Below are 27,027 nucleotides of genomic sequence, written 5' to 3' on the forward strand. Positions count from 1 at the left end.
TGGAACACGCGAATTCTCTCTGCATGCTGGAAAGGACATGTGATGGGCATTTTGGGGACGCTTAGTTGAGGGGAAGCTTTAGCACCGTGGTAAAATCATGATGCGAACGACAAGGAATTGTTGTGGATCGCATGAAACTTATAAATATTGGCTCATCGCAATGTCTCTCGAAAATTCTTTGACGTTTCTTTATCGTAAAAAAAAATAAATTTTTATTTATTAGCGTTTTTAGATTTTTTTGTTTTATTTTCGGAATTAATAATTTAATTGAAATAATATTTCTAGCAAAAAATGTAGCAACACCTTTAAAAATTTTTATTTAGTAAAGTCAAAAATTTGGTATTCTGAACAGTTGAAAAATGTTTTGGTACTGTTTTAAAATTAATGATTCTTTTCTCTTAATTGACTGTTCACGGACTGATTTTATTAATTGTAAAACGTCGCAATAAAATTCCGATATTTAATGTCAAAATTATTTTACGTGGATATGATTTTCTGTAACTGCGCATACGAATTCTGGATTGCGTATACCATGTGGTCTACGCTAACTACATCATGCCATAATTTTCTGAGTGTTGTTCGTGGAATATGCAGACTTTCCAGTGCGCATGCAATCGAACTGCGTATCGTTGGAATTGCGGAAATAATCTCTGATTTAATTATTTAAAATATTAATTATAAATAAGAAGTACTGTTAACATGTAATTAATGAAATTAACGATACCTAACATCAAAATACAAGTAAATATTTGCAATAATACAAGATTTAAGAGGCATTTTAATTTGATACACAAGAATTAAAATATAAGTAGGATGTCTGTTTACTGACAATGAGATTGAGTGTGTGTTACAACAGAAATTCACATTTTTTGTGCAAGAAAATAACAAAATTTGCAGATCACGATAAAATAATTAAAAAATTACCATTTACAAATATCTGAAATCACTTATTGTTAGTTGTGGTTGATAATTTAACGTTGTTCGCTACAGTCATTACGATTAACGCTGAGTGTTTCAACTTACCCCATGTTTCTTAGGGCCTTAAGAAGTCTGCGCGGTAATAAATCCTTCCATCGATCCATCTATGCCTTAGCTCCGACCGCGCGAGAGTTTCGTCTTTATTTTCGTTTCTTCGACAATTTCGGCTCCGATACGCGCGCGCTGACGGGCCAATGGATTTCCGGAAAGCATTTGCCATGGTTTCTTCTTCCATCGGTGCGACGGGTGGAGTCGGACGTGTACGTTACCGCGGTGCGCTTCTTGTTGTCGTTTTATGCATTCACGCTGCCGAGGTGCTCGTACGAACGTGAAAAATGACCCAGTAAGAGACATTTCAGACGGGGGCTGGTCGAGCGCGTTTTTCGACACAAGTATTTGCTGAGATCTTCGTGCCATTATTTATGTCTAATGACGCGTAATTATGTATGGATGCATTGTAAAAATGTTTGAAAAACAGAAACTTGGACGACTAATACCAAAGAGTTTTAAAGTTTAGTCAATAAATGTTACATTCACGATTCTTTCATGCGAAACTAATTCAAATGTCAGTTAAACATTAATTTGATGAAAAAAGTGGCTTTGTTCTTTGCTTCTCTCTCCCTTTCTTTCTCTCTCTCTCTCTCTCTCTCTCTCTCTCTCTCTCTTTTTCTCTCCCTCGAGTAAAATTACATCTTTAAAAAAGCATTCTGAAGAAAAATAAATATTTTAATTCTTAAAAATTTAGATTCTTTTACACAATTATAAAAAAGTGTCCGTTTGATATATTCTCGCTTGTCAAAGCGCTTGACACGTAAGGCAGAATGAATGTGAAGACTTCGTTGAATATAAAATGGCCGTGTATACAAGTCAGATATAATTTATTCTGCATATGAATTTGTCACAGAGCTTTCGCTACTGAACCTGGCGCCACGTAAAGGTCTTTTTTAGTTTTGTGACTTCCGCTTTCTGGACTTCACATAGTAATTCTACAAAGGCTCACAAATAAACCCCGTCGACGCTCCTCGCTTTACGACTAATTTGACGTATTATGGTGTGCTTGTGCATCGTAAGCTACACGACGCGACATCCGTGCGCTAATGCTGTGCGTATATTTTTTCAAGACGCATTGCGTGATGTTTAACATTGACATTTCTGTATTTCTTGGGGTATTTATTTATTTATTATTTTATCTTTGGAAAAAGATATTCTTTCGAATTTGTATTTGCGCGTATATTGGTTTTTCTTTGCAATTTTATTTCTAAATAGCAAAATTGTTTTTCTTTGATATGTATTCAAACTTTCCTTGTCATTAATTTATTTTATATATAATTTATCTACTCTACTCTTAAATTATAACAATTTTAATTCTTCGTAGTAGCTAAATAAAGCAGGATCGTTATTTCTTTTGCGTTTAAACACTCGTTGTACGTTGTACGATTAATGTAGAAGCAAGGGTGAAATTAACAGCGTTGACGCGCTGAAACGTTTGTCACGTCGCAATTTGATCATGAACGACGGCCTTGAAATCCGCTCTTTACCCTAAGAGAACAATTGTCGTTAATAGCTCCTTGCGTTGCGTGCAAACTATCACATCAATGAGAGATAACAGTGGAGAAGCACCACTTCTATATATCCGTCAATTATCGTGGATCCATACGATGATATTACGTGTATTTTATCGTCTAGACTAAACACGACAATTGCACAATCAGATGTAATCATAAAAATTATAAATAGATGAAGTGTATATTTACTATAAAAAAGTTTGTTTTTTTTACGTTGCGAAGCATTAGCATACTATCCAAACGATACATGATTTATCATATTTCGTACAAACAGATATTATCTGTTATGTGATAAATACGCAAACAACTAATTTATTAACTGAATTTATTGTTTACAATTAAGTGTTTCAAATTACCCGCAGTAATTACAGCTTATAAAAGATAAACAGGTTATTAAATATAATTTTGATTGTAATTATAAATATCTACAATATATGCATGCATTTATAACGTATTGTAATATGTTTTTAAAGTACACGTTAATATGGAGTACACACACACACACGCGTGCGCGTGCACGCACACACTTGTTTATTTATACATTTAATGACACAAAAATGAAGTAGCTATCATATTCAATAATAAAATATGAAAAAGGCACACAAAGTTAATTTACAGTTTAATTTACAAAAAGATAGAAATAATTGTTGGAAATCTGTAAAATTCTATATAAAGCAGGACTCTTTTAGATCGTGTTCATTGTAAATATCAGAAATAAAAATTCCTCGTACTTTTGCTTAATATTAAAAATGGCACCAGGCAAGAGCTTCGAGATTTTCTATGAAACGCGAGCGAAGCGGAGATGAGATTCAGCTTCCGATTTGTCGCTTCAGTTAGACGCTGTACTCCGTGCGGATTGCGAACTTTGACGTCGCACTCGCGCTCAGCTTTTTCAATAAACCGCCGAAACCGTGGATAAGAGAAAATTGAGGTCGGAGCGCGACAGGCAAGGGGTGTAATACTTTCTTCGGCCATTATCCGTCGCGTCGCTTTGCGCAATTCGAAATTCCGGCGTGTTTCCGCGGAAGAGTTCGATTCGCGCGTTACTCCGAAAATTGATGCGTCGAAAAGTGTCGAAAAAGAGTCCCGGATTCCGTTTCATTGTCGACAAAAGCATTTTGACGTTCCGGAATTATGAAGGCAAAAGCTAGATTTTATCGTGTCTAGGATTCAATAACGTATTTAATAATCTCAGTGTTTCAATTAAGTATTGAAGAAAATTGATCTTACATTACAATATGCAAAAAAATAATAAAAGTAAATTACTATAATTTAGAAGCACAGTTAATAAAGAAATAATGTATACATGTAGAAAGATAAAGTACTACAAAAATGATTTAATTAATCAAAGTTAAAATTTTAATAAAAAATGCAAAATGGTATAACAAAATTTATAAACAATCCCTGAAAATTTTTCAATTGCAAAACGCGTAATATTAGCACAATCAAATGATTACCGGATTTAACATCACTCCCAATAAAGGCAAACCTTTTTATTTTGTTTTAACCTGCAGCAGCTATCGTGATATCGTGTTATTCGATCTGATTAATAGGAATTTGGACCGCGATTGTGCGCGTACGAGCGATTTCTCCTCTTTAGTAGCGCGACCATAGCACGTACACGTCGGACGTACCAAACTGAAAGAGATCCCTCGTCTTCGTCGCATTTTTCAAGTTTCTCGGCGACCCGCTTCACTTTTCTCATCGCACCCTCCCGATGTCGTCCTTTTTCCACCTTTATCTCGCTTTCTTCTTCTCCTCCCACCTATGTCGCCATGTTCTTTCCGCCTTCGTTTTTAATGCTCAGGCAAACGTTATCGTAACTTGCCGGCGACCATGCGCGAAACGTGCTCACAGACACAGGTTTATGTACAGGATGATACGTTTGATTTTATCGCGCGCGATGTAATTCGGAGATTTACTGCGTGAAGCGCGTTTTTGCGGGCAAATTGCGCGCTTGATAGGACCTGCTGGGCAATATGAGAATCGCAAGAGTGGTTGTTAACCATAAACATATCTTATTACTTATTTTTATGTACGATAAATTATCATAATGCTTATTTTATGTTATATTTTTACTTTGAAGCTTTGCGTATTTAAGAACAATATAATTTGCAATATTTTTTAGAAAGCTTATAGAGTAAAATGTGACATTTCTAATTGCGTACAATTAGGTATTAAAAATATGAAATATAAAATTGATTGCTACGTTAAATTTTCATAATTTTACATCGTAATGCGATGTCTCAAAATCTATTGATGTTTTTAGCTATAAATTTAGATATGGTTTTTAGATTTTATAAGAAACTGATATTTTAACGATGGCTTAATAACTATATTTTGTTATTCGACATTTATAGTAAACTATATTTCATTGTTTTTAATTTTTGCAATTAACATAAATCAGGAAAATGTTGCACGAATCGTCGGTACAGGTTCCTTTGATTCAATCGTCAAGCGTAAAGTAAACGCATATGCTTCGCATGCGACATATGTCATCCGCTTACACACGCGCGTAAATGTCGCACGAGATTCGCGAGCCAAGAAAGAGCAAACCGCGCAGTGGAATTTCTCCGAAGGATTTCTCTGCTACTTTTTTCTCTTCGTTTTTTCTACCTCCGTCTGAAATCACTCGTCCCTTCTTCCGCCACTTCCGTTTCTCTTTCAATATGTCGTGCCTGAAGAGTTAAGAGACTAGCTTCGGTTCGGTTTTATTAGCAGGTTGAACGTTCTCTCTCTCTCTCTCTCTCTCTCTCTCTCTCTCTCTCTCTCTGCAGCTTTTTTCTTCGCGTGCGTCCTCTTTGGGTCATTCACGATTCCGCCGCGATGTCTTTAAGGCGATACGTCAATCTTATCTCCTCTCCTTCTCGCGTACCTCTGTATATCCTTTTTCTTATTTATCTCGAGTTGGTAAATTTTGGCATCGTCATGAATAAGATCCCACTCTTTTCCACTACTTTTTAGAATCCATTTATTTGAACTTTTATGCGTCACTTTTAAAAATGTAATAGTACTCACTAAAAATAGAACTGCTCCTTTCCATTACACTTACACTTCATATCTAAATTGAATAAATGCGTGTTAATCTGTTAAAAAAAAAAAAAAAAAAAAAAAAAAAAAAAAAAAAAAAAAAAACACACGAAAACCGCAACTATAATGTTGAAAAATTGACTTTTTGAAAATTTCAAGCAGGCATATTTTTAAACTGCAGACATTGAAATGCTTTGAAAGGTTGCTAACACGAGGTTTAAGACGAGGTTGTTCATCCTCGTGAATCGAGCGGGAGAAGAAGTTTCCAAGAAATCATACTTACCAGAGAATACCACGTGCTCGGCATGTGTATTTGCGTATCCGCGGTGCACCCGCGCGATATCTCTCATTGCACCATTGCTCGTGTTACGGATTATAAACACTGCGTAATTCGTGCAACCTCTGTGTTTCTGCCAGATGAAATGAAATTTCTCGTGTCCGACGGGAAATTTGCCAGTTTCGCCACATATTTTACATTTTCATGGTTACAAGATTGTTCTTGGCAGGATAATTTTGTTCTCAGTCCTTCTTTGAGATTGTTTCTTAGTTAAACCGATGAATTTCTAATTAAAAATTTCAAATTAGTCCTCGAAAATCTATCTTGTTTAATAACTTTTAATAATATAAATTTCTAATTCGTTACTTGTTTTTTATTTCTCATTGAAAACTGCAAGTTTTCTTAAACATTTGGTGTCATATTGAATTAAACATACAATTTTTATATAATAATTTAATTTAACAATTATTAGGGAAATTTCGTCAGATTACTTTATGCGATTTAATATTTCGATCGCATATGCAAAAGTAAATCACATGTGTAAAAAAGTAGTAACAAACTTTGTTTATAATACCCAGGCTAAATTACTTTTATATCACGGAAAAAGAGAATTTTCCTATTGCAGCAAAATCGTCGTTGCTATTGCATATTAGATGTGACAGCGACAAAACTTTGCTATCACAACTAATTTTTCAAATTATTCGATATATCAGCAAAATCTGTTTTGTTGATAGAATAGATAAATTTTGCCGAGTACATTTGTTCGTAAAGACACATTAATTTGTTGCTACAACAAAATAATTTATTTCTAACAAATGTATTTTGCTAATGCAGTAAAATTGTCGCTGCCAATACAAATTTTGATGGCAATATAAAAATCAATTTGTCGTAATAACGAGATATAATTTACAAACTTCGCAAAATTATTTGCAGCAAATAAAATTAGCATCCGTAACAAATCTCTTTGCTGTCCATACATGTAATAACTAACACATTTTGCTATAATAGCGTAAAACTTGCTATGCCAGCAAATTCTTTTTTCCGCGTATACTGCCAATTTCACATACCGCACACACATTGACAAAGAATTAATTCTGGCAATTTTTAAATATATTATTTATATATGCAAATTTAGCCGAAAAAAATCCAAGAATACTTTTCTCAATCGCACATAGAAAGGCGAAAAACTCTGTACTACATTTTTCAGGAAGCCAATTCGGAGATGATAATGTTATACGCGGAGAAAAGTGGATTCACGCATTGTGATGTCGACAAATGGGGTCACGCGTATTCTTTTCCCATACACCCTTCGCGCAGTCACCCATGGTTCTCGAAATATTTTATGTCGTGACTTTTTATGGTATTATATCTCATATAAAACTGTCAGTGCCGAATCCATTTATGGTCACCAATCCGCGACGAATCTTCGTTTCGTGACACTATTGTAAAATCGTGTCACTACTATAATCGTGTGACTACATTTGTCAGTTTTGTTGTGCTTCTATATGAGAAAAAATAGTATATTAAAGAAACATCTTTAGCTTAATCATACAAATATATGATAAAAAATAAATCTTGGAAAAAACCAAAATAGAAGAAATATTAGAGATAGTGGCAAATTTAAGCTACTGTTCTATTTATGCTATTCTTCTATTTTGCTTATTATAGTACAATAATTGCTATTATATTTACAGTATATTATGTAGTAGATTTATAAATCATAATCTAAATATTTAAAGAAACAGCACATTCATTATGTTCCGTCTGCTTTAATGGCTTTAATTTGATCTATAAAATTTATTTGTTAAATGTTGGTTTTTTTGCATTCCACATATCTACAACTATAATGTTAGCTTTCTTGAGAGAGATAAATATTATTTATTAAACAATATTCATATTATTTTATAAATTATTTTAAAAATATTTTATAATTTTGTAAATTATTTTGTATTAACAAAAATGCGACATTAAATAATAGAATAATGCTTCTCACATTTATGCATTGTCGTATAAATGAAAAGTTAAAACAGTACTGCTGGAAATTTAAAGTAGAATTTCCAAGTTGTATAAAATTTCTCTGCGAGAAATTATATTTGCAAGTGGACAATGTCTGCAAAACTGTCACAGATAGCTGAAAGCAAAGAGGTCAAGTAGAACGCATATGTGAAGCACGTGGTATACTTATTATACGCGAGAATTTGGCGAACGTAGACGTCGTGCAAGTCTACCATCCAATTCGTAGAAATTTCATCTTTCTTCCTTGAGAAACTCGGTACTCAATAGTGGCATCTACGAAAACGCGAGAAGCTTCTTCCAGTGTCGACACGTTGCCGCCACGAAAGCATTTTCAATCGGATGGCGTTGTATTGCACTCTTTTTACGTTGCACATGTCGTGTTATATATATACAGAGGGTGTTTCAGACCGAACGCATCCTTCAGAAATGGCACATTCCTGAAATCATTTTAACAGTATAAGATGAAAATCCTAATACCAAAGTGCCGGGACTATAATAATTTTCAAATGAGAAGCATTTAAAGATTGATTGATCGATTATATTATTCCATATTCTATCCATGGTAAATATTGCGCAGTAATGAGGATACTTTCAGATATTGATCTGTTAATATCGCTTATAACATACTTTACATGACAGCATTGACAGCTAGATGTTGCGCATCGAGTTCTAATATTCCATTTCAATATTCTATAATATTTTTACTATTATCATTAATACGCGTATCACAATTAATTAAAACGTAACACAATTAAGGTAATATCATATTAAGGAAGATAGTTTCATTATTATTTCCTGTGAAATATATCTGTATTTAAAAGTAGATCGGAAGACACCCTTATTACTGTGCGATGTACCATGCCTAAACGCGCGAATTTGGAATAATCTAATTGATCAAATTCAAGTGCTTCTTATTTCTGAAAACTATTAGAGCCTTGACATTTTGGTATTAGGATTTTTATTTCAAAATAATTTCAGAAGTGCTGTTTCAGTGCGGCGCGTTGGAACATCTGTATAAGAGGTCTTTTTAGTATCGCATTAGCCTTTAATGGCGCATTCTTCGATGAACCTGAAGTATCAATTTCTCTTTCGCTCAAACATCAAAAGATGTTATAATTTATTATAAATTTGCAATCATAATTTAGCCTAAAATTACAAGCCTATTGAAGCTGATTTAAAATTAGATAAAAAATAAATTTTTCTATTTAATTGTTTGTTTAAAGTTTTTACAGGATAAATTTTTCTTTCGTTGTAGTGCAGAGCGAATTCAGGTAGAGTCGACAGCGGCCGGAAGTTACCTCGCCTGCGCGAAAGAACTCTATCTCTAACTAGGGCAGCTTAAGCCCGTAAACGGTTTCTCGAAGTTGCCGGCGTGCCGGCGAGGCAAGAAAAATTATATTCGCCCACGACGTCAAATTGGAAATAGTCTTGAGCCGTCGTCGCCTCCGCGAAGAAAGCGGGCGCGTCGAGAGCACCCGAAGATTTCGAAAAATCCGACCGAGATTATTGCGAAAGCGTCGCGAAACTTTTATATGAAAATATCGCCGTCTTCTTATTGGTCGGAATTAACTTTTTACGTGCCGCAACGACCATCTGGTTACTCTCATTTTGTCTCTTTGAGAGATTATTTTAAGCCGTTTGTTGCTACGCACGAAAAGTAATGTAACGAAAAGATGTAGTATATTAATTGGCTAAAATTAACAAGTTTTATATTGCAAGTAAAAATCTGCAAATTAATTAATTGCTTTACTTGACCGACTACTCCAATTTTACAGGAATTCTTGCTTCTCCAGAAAGAATATATAAAAGGATATTAAGAATTCATGGTATTAATGTACAAAATTTTATTAATACGGAAAAATATACTAGCTTTGTGTGACAAGTTCTACTACGAGATTCGTGTTTTTTTTTTTTTTTTTTTTAAGTAATATATATATATATCTATAAGCTATATAACAGTAAATTTGTTTATTTGAGATACACGATTATTTTTGTAATTAAAAACCGCGTTTTGATATAGGTATATCGCGCTGGATGTGGAGTGTACTTCCGCTTTAAGCATCGTTATAGCACTTCTGCCGAAATGGTACCTGATAGCGAGTACTACGCGGAGTGCATCCATTACCTCCACGCCTGTTTGAAGTGTCTAAATACGTGTGTCTGTATATTGAACGTACATGTGTACAGATACGCAAATGCAGCATCTTTTCAAGTTCCTTCTTCTGAAAATAGGTCATTGATTATTTTTTAATGTGCTCACGCATAGTTTTCACATTTTTTTCATATGGATAATTTTAATGGAGTTGCTGTAAAAGTTAAATTATTTAATGTATTTTCTATTTGTTTCCATTTAACAACTATTTTATTTACATTGATAAAAATGATTGTCTCGTTAATCTTATCAATGAAATAAACAGCTTGCGTTTTGATACAAGTTACTTAAAAATAATTCTAACATATATTTTTGATTACGCATAGAAATTGACTCTTACATTATTTTTTATCTAATGGACTGCAAAGTTACAATTATTAAAAATACACATTGATCTTATCAATTTTTACTAACAATGTAGCTACAATCTATCTACAAATCACTCATTTCGATTATATTATATTTGTTTGCTGGAATATCTCTTTTTTTCAGGAGACACAGATCTGCAAGAGTAAAATTGAGTTCAAAATAGGCGAAATTAATTTAATTCCCTCTTTCGACTGTGTCATCTCTTAACCGCATTAAAGTTCTATTCTTCGCTAGATTTCCCCTTTGCGCCGTAGTATGTCGTAAGTTTTGCTGAAACCGAACACATGTCGTTGAATTTGCCATGCGGTTCAGCGTGATTTCAGCGTGACAGCAGCGGTCTACCCGCGAAATTATGAAATAATCTCGCCGTTAATCTTGCACGTCGTATCGGGACGTGCTGCGTGCTTTTTGGACCGGGCCCCGCTCTGACCCGCGACCCTTTTCTCCCTTTTCCGCTCGAAACAATGAGGACGAAAGTTTACGGTCGCGCTAGAGAGACCGCCGGGAAGATCGTATATTTTTGCCGCAACGCTCGTAAACTGCGGTCATGCTGTCAGTCGCCACATCGTGGGCGGATCTTTGAGGGTCGGCGAAAGGGCTGCGTGCAGTGCGCCACTGTGTCAACGTGTCACTGGATAATTTCAGAGTTACGCAGTTCTCTTGTTTTTCGTTGTCCTCTTTTTTTTCGCCGCTGTAACGGCGGAGATTTGTTCTCCGCCGAGTGCGCCGTTTGCGTACGTGTTTATCTAAGTGCATTTTGGATGAAACATAGAGGTCGTCCCGCTTACTGCCCGCACTTGCGTTCGTCTGGATGTGTGCATTATGATACGGCTGGACATGAAATACTGGTATGACGTTTGTTAGTCGCGAATGTCGTGTACATATGTTGTCGTAAGACAATAAAAACATTATACCATTACATACGTAAGCTGTGAGACAAACGAAACGTGCAAATTATAAGGTATAGAAATTGAATATCTTTTTCTCTAATTTTGCTTATTGTATTGACAAATTTTCCGATATCAAGCATACTTTGCATCGGTAAATAATGTATCTTTTAAAATTAGATTTGTGCATTTCGCAAAAGTGATCCCTATACTTTGAAATAAGCACGCGAATGTGTTTATATTCTCGGAGATGACACGCACTTTTATCCATTAGTCGAATCGAAATTTATTCTTGTTTGCGCTCGTGGATTTCAAAATGCCGCACGTCATCCACGTTAAGAAACCGGGCACGAGGAAAGCGCGTTGGGAAGAAATATGCCGGAGGAAAACCGAGATAATACTTCCAAGAAATAAAAATGTCGGTGGCTCGAACACGCGAATTAGGAACTTGGTAAAGAAGGTGGGATCTGGAAGAAAGTAGTCCAAGAAGATTTAGCGTGTGGCAATTTGCGGGACGTTATGTTACTTTTCTATAGTAATTGTGATTTCACACGAGAGTTTACGAAAATGTATTATCTCTAGAGACAGCTATTTCCCGTCACACATTTATCGCTATTCGAATGAAATACAAGGGCCGTAGGAAATTACATTGACCCTTTCAGTGACAAGAATACTCGGGCTTATCCGTTAAAACAATAATTTATTTCTAAATTTAATAAATCAATATTTCTTTTACAAATATCTTCGAATCTTGACAATTAGCACTCGAGTTTGTGCGAATACATTGTATTTTGCGTATAAAGAGAGGGATGAGTTTGATGTTACCACATAACGTCAGGCTATGGAAGAGTTGACTGTCCATTCAGTTATTAGCCGTAAAAGTGAAAAGAGTGCTTCAATATACGCCAGATATTATATATTTTTGTCAATTAAGCGGCATAATAGCAGCATAATAAGTAGTTGTCGCACAAAACGACAACAATGCATTCTCGCAAATGCATTTGGCCTTATCTGCGCTTGTGCAATAAAGTGCCAGTTATTAAATTACGATATAGCCGAAGCGGAATGATATTCATAAATACGGCGGGGCATATAAAAAGTCCGGACGAGTTTAAAGCGTTTAATTATGAGCGCGACGACGCGCCCCGCCCGGATTTACAGCCCTTGCACGCGGTATGATTCGTCTGGCGTGACCAAACGTTTTTACGGCCGATGAAAACGAGAGTGGGTCTTATATACACGCAGACACACATTTTCTGTTCTTTCCCGATCTTTTAAAAGATTCACCCTCCACGATAATCTAGGGAAAACATCCTCGATCAGAAAAACAATGATGAACGGGGAGAAAAGTGGCAATCTTAGTTTACGGCACATTTACGCACGGTTTATAATATTATAGAATCTGAATGGAAAAAAGAACCTTGGGGATAAAAAAGTGGTGAGCGCAAAAAGTGGTTGTTCGCATAGGGGTTGCAAAGACGCTTGCAGAGGTGGCGCCTGCGACGGTTTATGACTAGTAGAAACGGTCGGCTATAATTGGACGTGAAAATATATCATATCTGACAAAAGTGCACATGTGTAAAGAAAACTAGAATACAAGATTGTTTTTGCAAGTTTCTTGTACAATTCATATCATACCTTTAATATGTTGCTTGAAATATGTTGACTCCCGCTCTGAAATTAATTTATTTAATATATGCGAAATGTACAGGACCGAGAAGTAAAGGAAAAAGATACACTTTCCACGCAATTCGCATTTAAAAGTTAATTGAATCTCTTCCCTCTTCCGATTTACATACCGGAAGAACCACTGGATGTAGTGGAGACGGGGATAATGGCAATGCAGGCCGATTTTCAGGTAATGTACATCATCCTTATTTGCGACGGTAGCTTTTTGTCAATTAATCTGGAGTTATCAGAAACGGTGGCAGGGCTTTGCCGTCCCCTCCCCCTCCTCCTCCCCCCTCGTGTTACCGGGGAGGAAACGTAAAGGGGTGAAGTGTTGGTCATTTGTATAACGCCAGCGGAATGGGTATGTATACGGGCGTTATCGCGCCAGTGGAGGAATGGAGGGAGGTAGTGATGGGACCAAACTAATATTTACTCTCGATTCTCGAGCAAACCAAGAGAAGATGTTCGTGTAAACTACTATCAATATTAACTTCCAAATCGCGTACACTTAATTGATATAGTTATATTAGTTTTGTGTCCGTGTTCTACATTTAAAATAATAATCTGTATGTGACGCGTAGAATATTTATAGAATTCACTACATTTCTACCCTCATTGTGGGAAATTAAATATTAATTTCAATCTTTAAAGAAATTGTTTTATAACAGATTGTATTTACTTAATAATAACAATTATACATTGTCAATCGTCATTTATTACTAATTTTATATCAACATTTATATTACAATACAAAAATAACAATCATTAGTAAATATTTAAACACTTTAAGCAATAAATATATTGTTAAATCAAATTCTACTACAGACAAATGATGAAATAAATTTGTTTTCGACAATTCGACCGTATTCTCCAATGCAATATAACGTATTCTCTGTTTTCTTTATTGTAACATTTTGATCAATCATTTCCAAACGGAAACGTTATATACCTGTCAGGCGGTGACAGGTGAAGATTGTGCGTGAGAATGGTAAACGAGCGATCAGTGGTGAACGAGATTGAAAGAGGATACCACCGGCTATTGGGGAGGACGTTGTTTATGCGAAACGGTCAGTCCAACGAGTTACGATGTCAGCGGGTTGTTCTGGGTAGATTCGTTTGATAATTTGATAGCCATCCGCGTTTCAAGCCTCTCGCAATCGTTCCTACGCTCACCGTGAATTTACTTTCGCAGCGCACGCAGGTTCATCCAATTAAATTTATCAGATTGCACGCGTCCGAGGGTCAAAAGAGAGAACGGTACGCGATGATTGGCAGGCGTTTGTCTTTTTTGGGTCACGTGAGGACGTAATTTTTTATTTACAATTGGCATATGGCAGTGAAACAAAATGGATGGAAGTGGAACACAATGGTGGCGAAATATAGCAGCGGATTGAAATAAACGTTTAGATTCGCCGAGTTTGCTAATTTGCTTTAAATGGGATTTTGTTACTTCATCGTTTACGGTATAGAAAAATTGTTCTTTCTTTTCGAATTTTGTGAAAATATTGAACAAACTTACAAAAACTAGTGCGTCCAGCATCAACAAATTTCATTACGATTGTTACATTTGTGACGACTGTTTTGAATAAAACAGTGAAAATAATGTGGATTGCAAAATATAATTAAAACAAGTGCTAAAGTCTCCAGGAGGAACAGGAAATTATACGTTTGCATCATTCGCTTTTCTTTTTTGTCATTAACAGCTGCAGTCGGCCAACCTCTATTATAAACTTTCCTTTCGAATCAATCCCTGTCTATCGCCAATAAGTATCGTCGTTCGGTCTGATGATGATTGATGATGATGGAGAGCATACTAACCGTTCTGAAGGTATATTAACGAGAGAACGATCTGTATAGATGGACAGCCATTTGAATGACGTTCATTTGGGAAGTTCGAAGAGTTTACGCAATATACGTGTTCAGAGTTACGTAGCAGACGAGAACATCGGAAAGCCAGAAAATCGCATTCTTATCCGCGTAATCTAGAAATGAAAACAGAGATGAAAACAGAGTGCGATACGTCAAAATATGTTGAGAATACTAAAATTTACGTAATTAAAATAAGAGATAATAACAATAATAATAATTTCTTTATATTATATATATATATATATATATATGTGTGAAATAAAACATTAAATGCCACTAATAAATTACACATGAAATGACGTGTATGGTTAACACACAATTTGAATAATGTGCACTTAATAATTTCCCAAGATCGTTTGAAAGTTTGGCTTTTGCGCGTGACCCCCGTAACAGGCGGCACTGAGCTACGTGACACGCATATTTGAAATAAATTTGATGGGCTGCGAGGGAGGAATGTATGCGAATCGAATTTGTCCTATTCGCTATTCGCATACGCGAAGCATTATGTATGCGAACGCGAATCGGGCTTAAGAAGAACTCATCCTTACACTTGCGCGTCATCACCTTGCAAGTTGTACCGCAAGTAGATTTTAAAATTTTTATTTCATTCAGTAATCAGTAACTAAATATTATGTTTTATTTCTTTACATCTGGCAAATATAAATTTATACGCTTGTAAATGCACAAAGAAACAAAATATAGAATATAAAATACATGTAGAATGTGGAATATAGAATATAGAATTAGAATACACGTAAACAAAAGTTTATTATAAAAGATTTTGCTTTAATTAATGGCTGTAGTTAAACATGGTTTTCTTAATCATGGCAGAGAAATGTAGTTACATATGTGAAAGAACCTCTGATTCTGAAAACATACACGCGAGTATAACCGCCCATAATAGAAATGCATAAGCCTCTACTTCAATTGGTCAAAACAAATTTTTTTAAGCAGCCAAACAATCTCTTTTATTGCAAAGTCAATAAATCCCACAGGTAAAACAACATAAAAACATGTCATCGATTAAACAGAAATCAGTTGTCTGGTGCTGGTTTTTTTTTACGTATTACATGCAATATTTTCTGTTGAAGATTTTTTAGTAAATAAAATTGTCGACGGACTCATTCTCCATAAAATACACGTCATTTGCTGTACTCGTGTAATGTCTTTTACCATTACGAAGACGAGCATACATTGTCGCTAAAGTACGCTAGATTATTCTTCATAGCGCATGATGAGGTGGGTGGTGGGCAGAATTCTATGGAGGTACAAACGAGCATATACAATGAAGCAAAGTGCATAGCGATGTTCCATAAGATATTCTACCGAAATGTCGAAGAGCGTATTACGCTTAAGAAATGAGCTGAGCTTGCTCGCTCGGCGCCAGTTCGCTACTTGCCAGTTATAATGCACTTGGATTCTGGTATCTTGTAAGTAGTACATCCAGCAGTCGCTCGCAGCAGATTCGGAGTTGTGCTCTCGCGGGAGACGTCGGCGAGCGCTTGGTTTCCTGTCCAGAATTCGCATACAAGTTTCACAGAAGATAGAACACGCCCATTGCCTCCCCGCGACGCGCAACGCAATACTACAAGCGTGATTAAGTCGCAAACACGTAGTATTTTTGCCAAATTCGTATTTTAACCACTCCGTATAATTGTTTACAATAATTTGTTTGATTGTCGTAGCTTTTACAGATAAAAGAGTAGAGCATATCCGCATGTACTTTTTTCTTTTTTCTTTTTTTCTTCTTTACTACTTTTTTTACTACTTTTAATATACATTCAAAAATAATGATAATTCAGATAAATAGAAGCGAGATAAAAACGAAAATTGACTTTATGTAACAGCAATATTTCTGAATCTAAGTGAAAAGCGCGCGGGTTAAACATTATTGTTAAGGATCATGTTTGTCAGATTGTCATTCTTTTTTCAGCGCCAGCACACATACACGGAACGTCCAAGCAAGATATGCAGTGGCACGCAAACGATGCTAATAACAATTCGACGGAAGATCTGCCTGTTTTCGAGCCGACAGCAACAAATGTTAGTGCGTTCATAGGGCAAACTCTATATCTGCCGTGCCGCGTGCGAAAATTGGGCGACAAAGTAGTAAGTCTTTTTTTTATTTCATTTACTTTTTTATTATAACGATTTATCAGAAATATGATTTTTCTTGCAAGCAAAAATCCTCGTGTATTCATTGCTTCAATTAAATTTATACACATAAAGCGGTATATATAACGATATATGTTATCACACGTAATATGTGTAAAATATTGAAAGATTACGGTCACATACTCGTATTTTAGTAATAAATATGTGATTATATTATATATACGGTGCTTCCACAAGTAATAAAGTATTAACGACAAATCGTGGATAATGAAAACTACGTATAATTATAAAATAAAACGAATGCACACGAAAGCTGATATTTCACCAGCTTTATGTCGAGTAAGTACGCTGCATTTTGCACTTCCAGATTTTATCGCTTATATTAAAAGTTACATTGTGAGGATACCACGAAACTACCAATAAGAATTTGACATCAAAATTACTGTTTCAATTGCGTTTCTTTTTCAACGATAATAAAGTGTAACGTTATGCATATTACAGTACTTGAAAATAATTCTTTAGCTGAAAAGTTATATCACTGAATAAAAAATAACAAAGTATATAAAGCATGAGTTATAAAGACTATGCAAGACTTATGTAATTGCATCTCTAATTATTCACTTTAATATGACAAAAATACTTTTGATGCAATAAACTATATAATATTATAGTAAAAATTACAAATTTGATCTTTGAAATAATATTGAAACTTTATTTTATTTGTTAAAAATAATATATGTATAATAGTAAAATATGATATAATAATTGTACTGCATTAGATAAATTGAAATGTTCAATACGTTAATTATGTATCTGAAGGCAGATCATATGGTTATATGACGAATGAAACTACATTTGTCATAACATATATCATTCTTGGACAATTGACAAAGATCGCGCGTATACGTATATCATTATTAATTGCGAACAAGCGCCGACCGGCCGATAGCAATTAATCTGAAAATTTACCGGAGACGGTTTCGATTCAAACAGGTTGCTTCCAGTACCCTTATCTACACACAAGGGAGAGCCTATGTAATTAATACAGAGGCATGACAAATTGTCGCTTCCGTAGTAGCAGACCGCCAATAAATATCGCGGTTGCGATTAGAGCGCACCCTGCGCGTAAATGTAGACATGGGGGTGGCGTCACAGCGCGTAGGAAATGGCATGTCTGCGACAATCTATCATGGGGACACAAACATCGGTGTGTTTCCTTCGAAGGCGAATCTCTCTGATGCGTATCTCATAGCGTTGACTAAGCGCGGCATAGATTTAACGAAGACGTATGAACCCCCCTCTACCCTTTCCTGCTCATCTCAACGAAGCTTTTCTTTAGCCAAGTATCTTGCGCTCAGCGTTACTTGTCGGCTTCCATCTCATTTCCAAGCATTCGTTGTATCGTTAGAGTTTTCAATGTCCTGTGTGACTTTACAATAAAATAACACTGAGCAGAACTTGTCGATATGAAATATTGTTGAAAAATATTCATATTGGTTAAATTTCCGTTGTACTTTTATTGGAAACGTTTTGCTTTATTTTTATTTAAATTGATGTGTTCTCAAATCTGCGAATTTTTTTTACGTATAATAAGGGTTCCAACTGTATATGTCTTTTTGCATTCCGATTTATTTGAAGAAAAGTAGATTAGTAATCAAATTTTTAATGTACAAAACTACAATTTTAATAGCTATTGAAATTTAGAACAAAACATTAAAAGCAATGCGCAATTGCAATAGGGTGGGAGTAAAAAGCAAGCGAAAACTTGCAAATTCGTACCGTGGGAAAGAATGAAAAAGGAAAGCTGAGAATTGCTAAAGCGTTTACATCCAAGTACGAACACTTTATAACTTACCTACCTAAATTCTTCGCTCCGAGGAACACGCGCAAATAGAATCTTTCGAAAATTCCTGCGTCCGCCATGCGAGAACTGTAGTCTGCAGGTTGCCAAGGCGCCGAGAACACAGTTTCGCGGTAATAAGAACGCAAAGGAAGGTCGATGGCGAAAATTCACATTCGAAGCGTACATGTGAATTTTCTGGACGACTCAGCTGCGATTCACGATAGATAATGGCCGTAATCATTCCGCGTGGAGCGTGATTCGTCGCGCCGATGAGTCGACGATCGTGTCCAGTATTTGTCGGTTCGCGCAGACATCCGTTGGATTAAAGAGCACTCGGTTTGATGTCAACCGACAATCACTCTGGGAAGCGAACATTATGCTATTTGCAATGCATTTTTCCCTACGAACGCTATTTTTCGACATAGCCGTTAAATTTTTGCGATCCACTTTTCGCGCTTTTCCGAATTTTCTCTCCTACTTTGGACAGGTTTCTTTCTGCTTCTACGCGGGCTTTATTGTTATCGAGCACATCCGGCGGTAAGCATATGCAACTAGCGGATGAATGCGGTTTTTTTAGCGGGGTTTTGCCTAGCTTTTTCCGCTCGGCTCGGGAAAAGAAACATCCGGAATTGATGGACGTAATTGTCTAACCGTTGACGCTTTTACAACGCTTGATTTATGTTCTCATTCATGACAAAATTGGCATCAAACTGAATGGTCTGCAACAATTTCTCTCTTTGTTGTAACAAGTTTTGTCAATTTTATATCGCTTATAATTTAAGATAGAAAAAAATTTAATAGTTATTCAATATAAAATACTAGCTAAAAAACTGTTTATAAGCATTTATTAAATCAATTATATGCTATTATGACATCGATTGAAAATTATTCCCACTGATTTACTTGGATTAGGTTAGCAATTAATATAGCTTATTTCCGTTGTATTTGATACACACAATAATAGAAAAGAAAATGCATTATTTTTTTCTATATTAAAATTTTTCTATGAAAATTGATCCATCTATCACATTCCAATTATAAAATATCTTTTTGTAAAATTTTAATAGTAATTATTTTGCTTCCGGAAATAAGTTCCATCAAGATTTTCAATAAATGATCATTTATTTTACTATACCTTTCCTACAACTAAGGGATGGAAGCGTGTGTTTTTTGCTAAAAGAGAGTTTCATTTTGATACTGCTATCCAACCGTAAAAATTTAAACTGAAGATTGATCGTACGTATCAAACGTGGTTCAACGTGCAATATTTCGAAAGCGTACTCGTGTCTAACATAGATTTTATTGGAAATGGACGAATATATAGATTTCTTTAATAGCTGGGATACAGAATTGCTCGGCGCGCATTTTCTCGAAGCACGGCCGGATGCATTTTTAGTTCACGTTCACCAGGTTTTTCCAATCTTTTCCACATTTTTCTTCCTTCCACTTATCTGTTTTCTTTTTTTTCTTCTGGCGATCCCCCTTTAATTAAATATCGATCTACGCAGGGACGGTCAGCGGCAATGCGTCGATTACGGCAAGTTTTCTCGAATTAAGTCGGAAAATCAAATGGAGTTTAAGAAGAAAATAATTGCAAGAGATTAGTCGCATTTATTTTAGTAAAATGCAGATTGCATTTTAAACAGAAATCAATGAGGTTCTAATGAAATTTGATTGTCTTCTCATTAAGGTCGGATTATAGTTAAGATTCTTGAGAAAGTATGAATGAAGAAACGGACTATATCAAAAAAGTTATTTCCCGGCCCTTACTAATTCTACAAATTCTACATATTCCGCCAATATTAGAAAAGAAGTATTCGTTAAAAAATGCGGAAATATGTATTAATCGTGATAATGATATCGTGATAATTGTGATAATCGTATAAATGATATTTTCTCTCTTTATTTGAGTTAAGACGTTGTCTTTGAATTAAGCAGTAAATGTGTATTTTTTTGCAATTAAATAATTATCTCTTTCAAAGTAATTTGTAATGAAATAATTATGATAATCATATTGGAATGTTAAACTTTTATATTGATTGTTTAACAATGCAGAATATTTAATTATTTACTTTACTCTATATTATTAACTTCTCCTCATCACTACGTATAATACAGTAAAGTTTAATAATTATACATTTATTGGTTTGATTAAAAATTTCTGCAGGATCGCGCAGGATACTTTTCCCAATAATGCATGAAAAGCCAATAGTTTAATGTCTGAATGAATGCTTATTTCTTGAGCGCTTTACATGATGTGATTGTCTTGATAACTTTATGGATATTTAATCAAAGATGAACCCCCCCGTAAAAAAATACAGAATCACATGAAAGGAAAATTCAGCGATGATAACACTGGTCGTCTTAGCTCATGTCCCTTTTCACTCTATGTGCAACAAAATGCATAGCTCGATATTCAATTCTATATAAAAGGTCAATGTATACATATCTGTTGCCCGCGTTAGGAAATCGGAACTTGATCCCCATCGAAATATCACTTTACGATTCCTTCGAGCGGGAATATCGAATGGGTCGAGATGCGAATGTAAGTCAAGTTAGCAGTGAACGACCATGCTGTGTGTATTGTATTCCTTTTCCATAACGTTTCCTAAGAATCTTACCCCTTACTTATTCCAGTGAAGATGAGTTATGAAAGGTACAGTTCTCGCGATTCTTCCGCGTGAAGGGAATCCAATGAATGTCGAGATAAGATAATGCAACGTAAAGTGCTGCCCAAATGCAATAGACGTTCTCTTTGTGCCACGTCTTGCTAAGCATTACTCAATTTAGAGGAAAATCTTTTGTATATTTCCTATTAAGAGTTAAAGTGATCATTCCGAAGGACAAATTAACTTTCTTACTACTAAAGTTTCCATAAATCGACATTAAGAGAGAGAATGTGGTTTTTCAAATGTAATTACGGAGACTGAACTGTAATCGAAAGATTTTTTGCAGTCAAAAGAGGAATAAAAATAAACTGGAATATAATAGTGTAAATTTTACACAATATTGCATATTGGCATATTGCAGGTAATCTACTTCCAATTCGATTTGAGATCGATCGTATATTTTATTCTTTTTTACTATTGCTCGGACTTTTGATTACGATGAATATTTAATTATTAATATGCACAATTTTTTGAGAATTGAATATGTCAGTTGAGACATTCGAACAGTATTGTGAAGAAAAACGTACAAAAGTATTGTAATTGAATAGCCACAATCACTCATAGATTTTACATTTCCTACATTGTGTCGTATAGCGTATATCTATAACATTTTCTTCTGTATTTCAATATTGCGGAAAGAAAAATACCACAAGTTGAATTGATTTGTTAGTCTTCTTAAAAAATCAACTCATTTTTAACGGAAGACAATCAGAAGTCTGTAGACTTGTATTATTTAGTACTTAGTCAACTTTATAATAATTTTATGATAATTCGGATAAAACAATACATGCGAAAAGCATAAGAAGTATAATAAATGTGAAGTATATAAAATTTATATCTAAGAACTCCATTATAAACATATTGGGTTGATTATAAAATTCCTTCGAATTTTTAGTTTTTATTTTTATCGAAAAATTTGAAGGAATTTTCTGATCAATCTAATATATTTACAATGTTACTACACAAAAATATAAAATTTATAAATTTACTCTTCTACGCTTTTTATATTGTTCTCTGAATTATTATAGAAATATCATAAAGTTGACTAACTACTAGCGATTTTCCGCTACTATCTCGCGGTTGTTGTCGTCTGAGAGGGCGAAAAGGGTCTAGATCGGTGAACGCGTAACGAGAAACGGAAAATGACGAGTGTTCGGACAGGCTACCATAGCAAGTCAGACAAACAATTATACCTATGAATATTGAACGCCAGACGCGTACGCGTGGACTTTGCGGAAGGCAAAATCCCCAAAATCGCTTGAAAAATCGTCACGAAAATACAATGTAAAAACACGATGCGAAACTCATCCTCCTGACGCGAGACTTGTTACAGATTCGGCCAACTCAATTTAATAGTAAAGGGACAGGGCGTAATTAGCTGCATGATAAAAATCGAAGAAAGTTTCGCAAAGACATGAAAGAAAAATGAGGTCGCTGGATAGATTGTAAAAAATTTAACAAAATTTATTACTAATTGCGTAACAAGAGCAATTTTAATCGGTACAACTCGATACAAACAAGAATAAAAAATATGCGGAGCGAACTGATAATTATTTGATGAAACAATAACGAGTGGATGTGAAAGTACTTTATTGGCCTCTTTTGACTGCAATGCCAAAATTCAAAAAAGAAATCCAAGTCGACACGTGTGGAAAGATGCTCGCACGCACGAATCACCGACGCGGAAGTTCCGAAATAATGCAATACCGACTACGCAGCCACGTGCACACGATTCGATATTCGCGACGATTTACGAAACGCGACCAACAGGTAGGGCGACATATTGGTTAACCGAACGGAAAAGCAAACAACACTGCGAAAGTATTCTAATTCCCGATAACAATGTCTTATTCTCTGTTTAATCGGGCAACTAGAGCGATTTCTACTTCTGCAATCCGATACCCGCGCGAACGGCACCCCTTCGACGACAATCTCTCGATCTCACACACCACGCTCATACACGAGACATCCATCTACAGGTAACTCTCACAACTTTTCGCACAATGCCTCGTACGATGCAACGAGTATTATACGATCGCACCAGAGGTTTACGCGAATATAAGCACGCTTATCTTTACACCTATGAATAGAGGGCCACGAAATTCTTAGTATCGCCCGATTTCGACCGTTTGCTAATACTAAATATTCGAAAACAGCCGAGAAAGAGCTGCACCAAAACGATACGGAGCTTTTTTAAAGATCGTGCTACTTTTATATAATTTGACACGAGTAAGATAGGGCAACCTCACCGCGATACTGCATTGCGATCGGTCCTCCGCCGATAGCCGCGATATAGCGATATGTATGTATATTGTGCAAAGAGATGTTGCTTATAGAATGCGTACGATCATTGATTTTGAACGTTTCAAGCGTTTGAACGTTAACTGTCACTCGCGATTGTCTGAATTAATGATTCAATGCTAATGTCCACCATCAACATAAAATCAGGCACGATATTCTGGTGAAGCCCTGGCATAGAATCACCCAAAAGTGTCTCGTAACTCGTTCACCTTCTCGACGGTCCGAAACATCCGCTAAATGATGGATGGCCGGAAGGGGATTCCTCGGTATTTATGCTGCTCATAAAGTTCGACGGGCTTATAGTCCGCCCACATTTCATTGTAGCGTTGCTTAATATCTGCTGAATGTGCGCAACAAAAGAATACAACACGCGGCGAATTGTTCTCATTGCTCGAAGCTATATGTATATCCTATATAAAAATGAGTCCTTAAGTTTGTAACATGCGCATTTTTTCTTCCGTGAATAGTTGAAGCAAACACTTTTCCCATCTGCATGTACACAAGCAAAACAAATTATTTCATCGAATATTTAACAATGGAACAATTTCATTTGACGTCTTATGATTTCAATACAAAATACTCGACATGATATACCTGATAAGATCGTAACTCGACGCACATAAATCGTAATTCGCACAGTAATCGAGGCGAAAAAAACGGGCTCGTAACTGTGAGATCGATTTTCTGCGTGTAAGAATCCAGCGGGCAGCATTTCCACCATATAAATTGGACAACCGCGAATCCCGGACATGCATTATTCATGGATTCCCAGATAAGAAAATGTGACCGGTTCGGAAAACTGGATGCGCTGTATGCATGTGTGTCAATGCAATCAGAAAAAAAGAAACAAAGCAGCCAGCAGGCGGTAGTCATTTCATTCTATTCTGATTAAGTTATTCTTTTCGAACAATACTACTATTCAGATTCTTTTCAAAGCTGAAGAATAATAGACATCTCTTAAAAGACTAGCTTTGCATATACTTTTTCTCTTATATCTTGGGTAACTTGTAGAATATTTATAAATTAGTCGAACTTGTATCGAAATATTAAATAAAGTAGGTATATTTCTCTATAAATAATGCATGTGAGAGATTTCTACAAAATATTACAATATGAATGGCATGATGATTTGGCGGCGTTAAATCGGAAAAATCATTCCCGCATTGCTGCGATAATCGATGATAATCATTGTAAAGAGGAAATTGCGAAAAGGGCAATAGCATATCTGCGCGTTATCGAGCGTATAAATGAGCGTAAAGCACGTAACGTGGAACGGCATTATGCAGAAGCGCAATAAATTTACATTTGCGCGAGGTATCGTTTATCGTTTCCCCTGAGATTATTACATATAAAATTGAAAATGTTTCGGCGCTTTCATAAAACATCGCGTGCTTGAATAATTGCCCGTACTCCCTCGGAACTGTATTGCCAACAGCGGCTACTGTGCGAGTTTGATGCATGGCTGTGTTTACGGTGTATGCGCTGCCGGATATGAAAGCTTTTTTTTATAGCACAAAGACGATATTAACGTTTGTATATTAACATAACCAGAGGCCGGGATGAGCAAAAATGCGCGACAAATCAAAAGCTGATCATAACTACACAAACGATTACTACTATAGTGAATCTTTATACCTTCGATAACAAAGTGCAAAAGTAACATAAAAGTGATTGATAGTCAAACTTCCATCGGATCGGCGATATTTACGAACGGATGTACGTGATTGTTAAACTAGCAAATATCCTCCACTGTTAACCACACCAAAATTTTTATTTTATTAGACTGTCTATTGAAAAACTGACGTGTTTCTAAATTGTTCATTATTTAAATACTGACTTATTACATTATTAATAATTAATTGACATTAATTTTAATTTCGTGACATTGTCTGACCGATAATTGTCGCTAAGATTGTCGGTAAGAAAAGAAAAGCGTTACAATCGCGCGACAACATTTTCATTATACTGTGCCACGTCTGAATGGCTAATTCTTAAGTTCTCTCAAGAAATTCAGCGGGGATTTTAATTACGAGCAGTCTTTCAAGCATTCACAAGAAAGAGAGTTTTTTTCATTAAGATTACAGTCGACTGTGCCAGAGCGTTTTCTAAACAAATGTTCCCTTTTCCCATTGTGTCGCCGTAGTGGAGAAATGAAGAAAGATGGCGCTAGAGGGTGAAAAACGCAAGAGGGAGAAAGTGAAACAACTGTAGAGTGGAATGTGGCCAGGTATTCCAAAGGTAAAAGATCACTTTGCGCTTGAAAGAAACCTTTCGTCTTTCACATGCCGGTAAATAGACGGAGTGTGCTGGAAATCGCGGCAATGGATCAGGATGTCGAATTGTGTACGCAAACTGTGTTCTGCTATTCGAGTTTCACTATTCGAAACAGGCAAAGATTCTCTATAACAATGGCACTTGTGACCGCGAAATTAGGGCCGATTGAATCAGCAATCAGTCATATGATTCGGTAATTACACAGTAATTACACAGACGAATAATTTGATCTTAGCGAAATTGTCGTCCAACAGTCAATCGACTCTCTCGCTTGCCGCGTTTGCGGATAACGTGGTAGTCGACTGACTGAATTCCACTTTCGAGTGCGTCACGCGTTCTTAACGTTAATTTACTTTTCTACCGCGCGATATATCAAATGTAAAATAAAAGACTGATTCAATTACTTTTTCTATCTTGAAAAATAGTTTTACTTTTGTTCGTGAAGATGTAATGTTTTTTCATATAATTGTGTTTTTACAAAAGGCAACTATCAGTTGAGAAGAAATAATAGAGAATAATTGTTTACAAACCGTATGACAGAAATAAAACGAGACAAATGGTGTTTTACGTTTTTCAAACTTGTCCGTGCCATAAATACAGACATTGATTTTAGATTAGTTCACGGTTGATCCATCCATCTAGATTGGAGTAATCGATTATAGTATTTTTGTTTGATAGCTTATATGTATAAAATTAAAAAAAGAGTACCGCTAGCGTTTTGAATGGCAGAAATGTGACACAAATTAATAGAATTTGACGTGAAACATTCAGAAAAGTTTTTTTTTAACATCTCAAATAATTTGGAACAAATATTTGCACGCCGTATTTCTATATTCCTTCTCATTGCGTCTAAAAAGAGAAGCAGCATTAAAAGTCTGCCATGACAGGCGCAAATTATTATTCCCGTATCTGCACTTAACATCAAGTGCGACACTGCTCCCAAGGATGTACAACAGCGGTCGGCTCTCTTGCCGCAGCTGCAGACGATAGAGAAGGCACTGCTCGCAAACT

General features: G+C 35.6%; 1 protein-coding gene across 11 annotated transcripts in view; it reads left to right on the forward strand.

Moving 5' to 3' along the window:
* LOC105675932 (zwei Ig domain protein zig-8-like) overlaps positions 1-27,027 on the forward strand; it is a 123,610-nt gene that overhangs the window by 36,813 nt on the left and 59,770 nt on the right. For all 11 annotated transcript variants that reach the window (XM_067351464.1, XM_067351455.1, XM_067351456.1 and 8 more), the window contains one exon: positions 16,748-16,923. In XM_067351464.1, coding sequence (XP_067207565.1) covers positions 16,783-16,923 — 141 coding nt within the window. In that variant the 5' untranslated portion in view covers positions 16,748-16,782. The remainder of the gene's footprint in view (positions 1-16,747; positions 16,924-27,027) is intronic.

The sequence above is a fragment of the Linepithema humile genome, chromosome 3 (assembly GCF_040581485.1).
Source record: "Linepithema humile isolate Giens D197 chromosome 3, Lhum_UNIL_v1.0, whole genome shotgun sequence".
Classification (NCBI taxonomy): Eukaryota; Metazoa; Arthropoda; class Insecta; order Hymenoptera; family Formicidae; genus Linepithema; species Linepithema humile.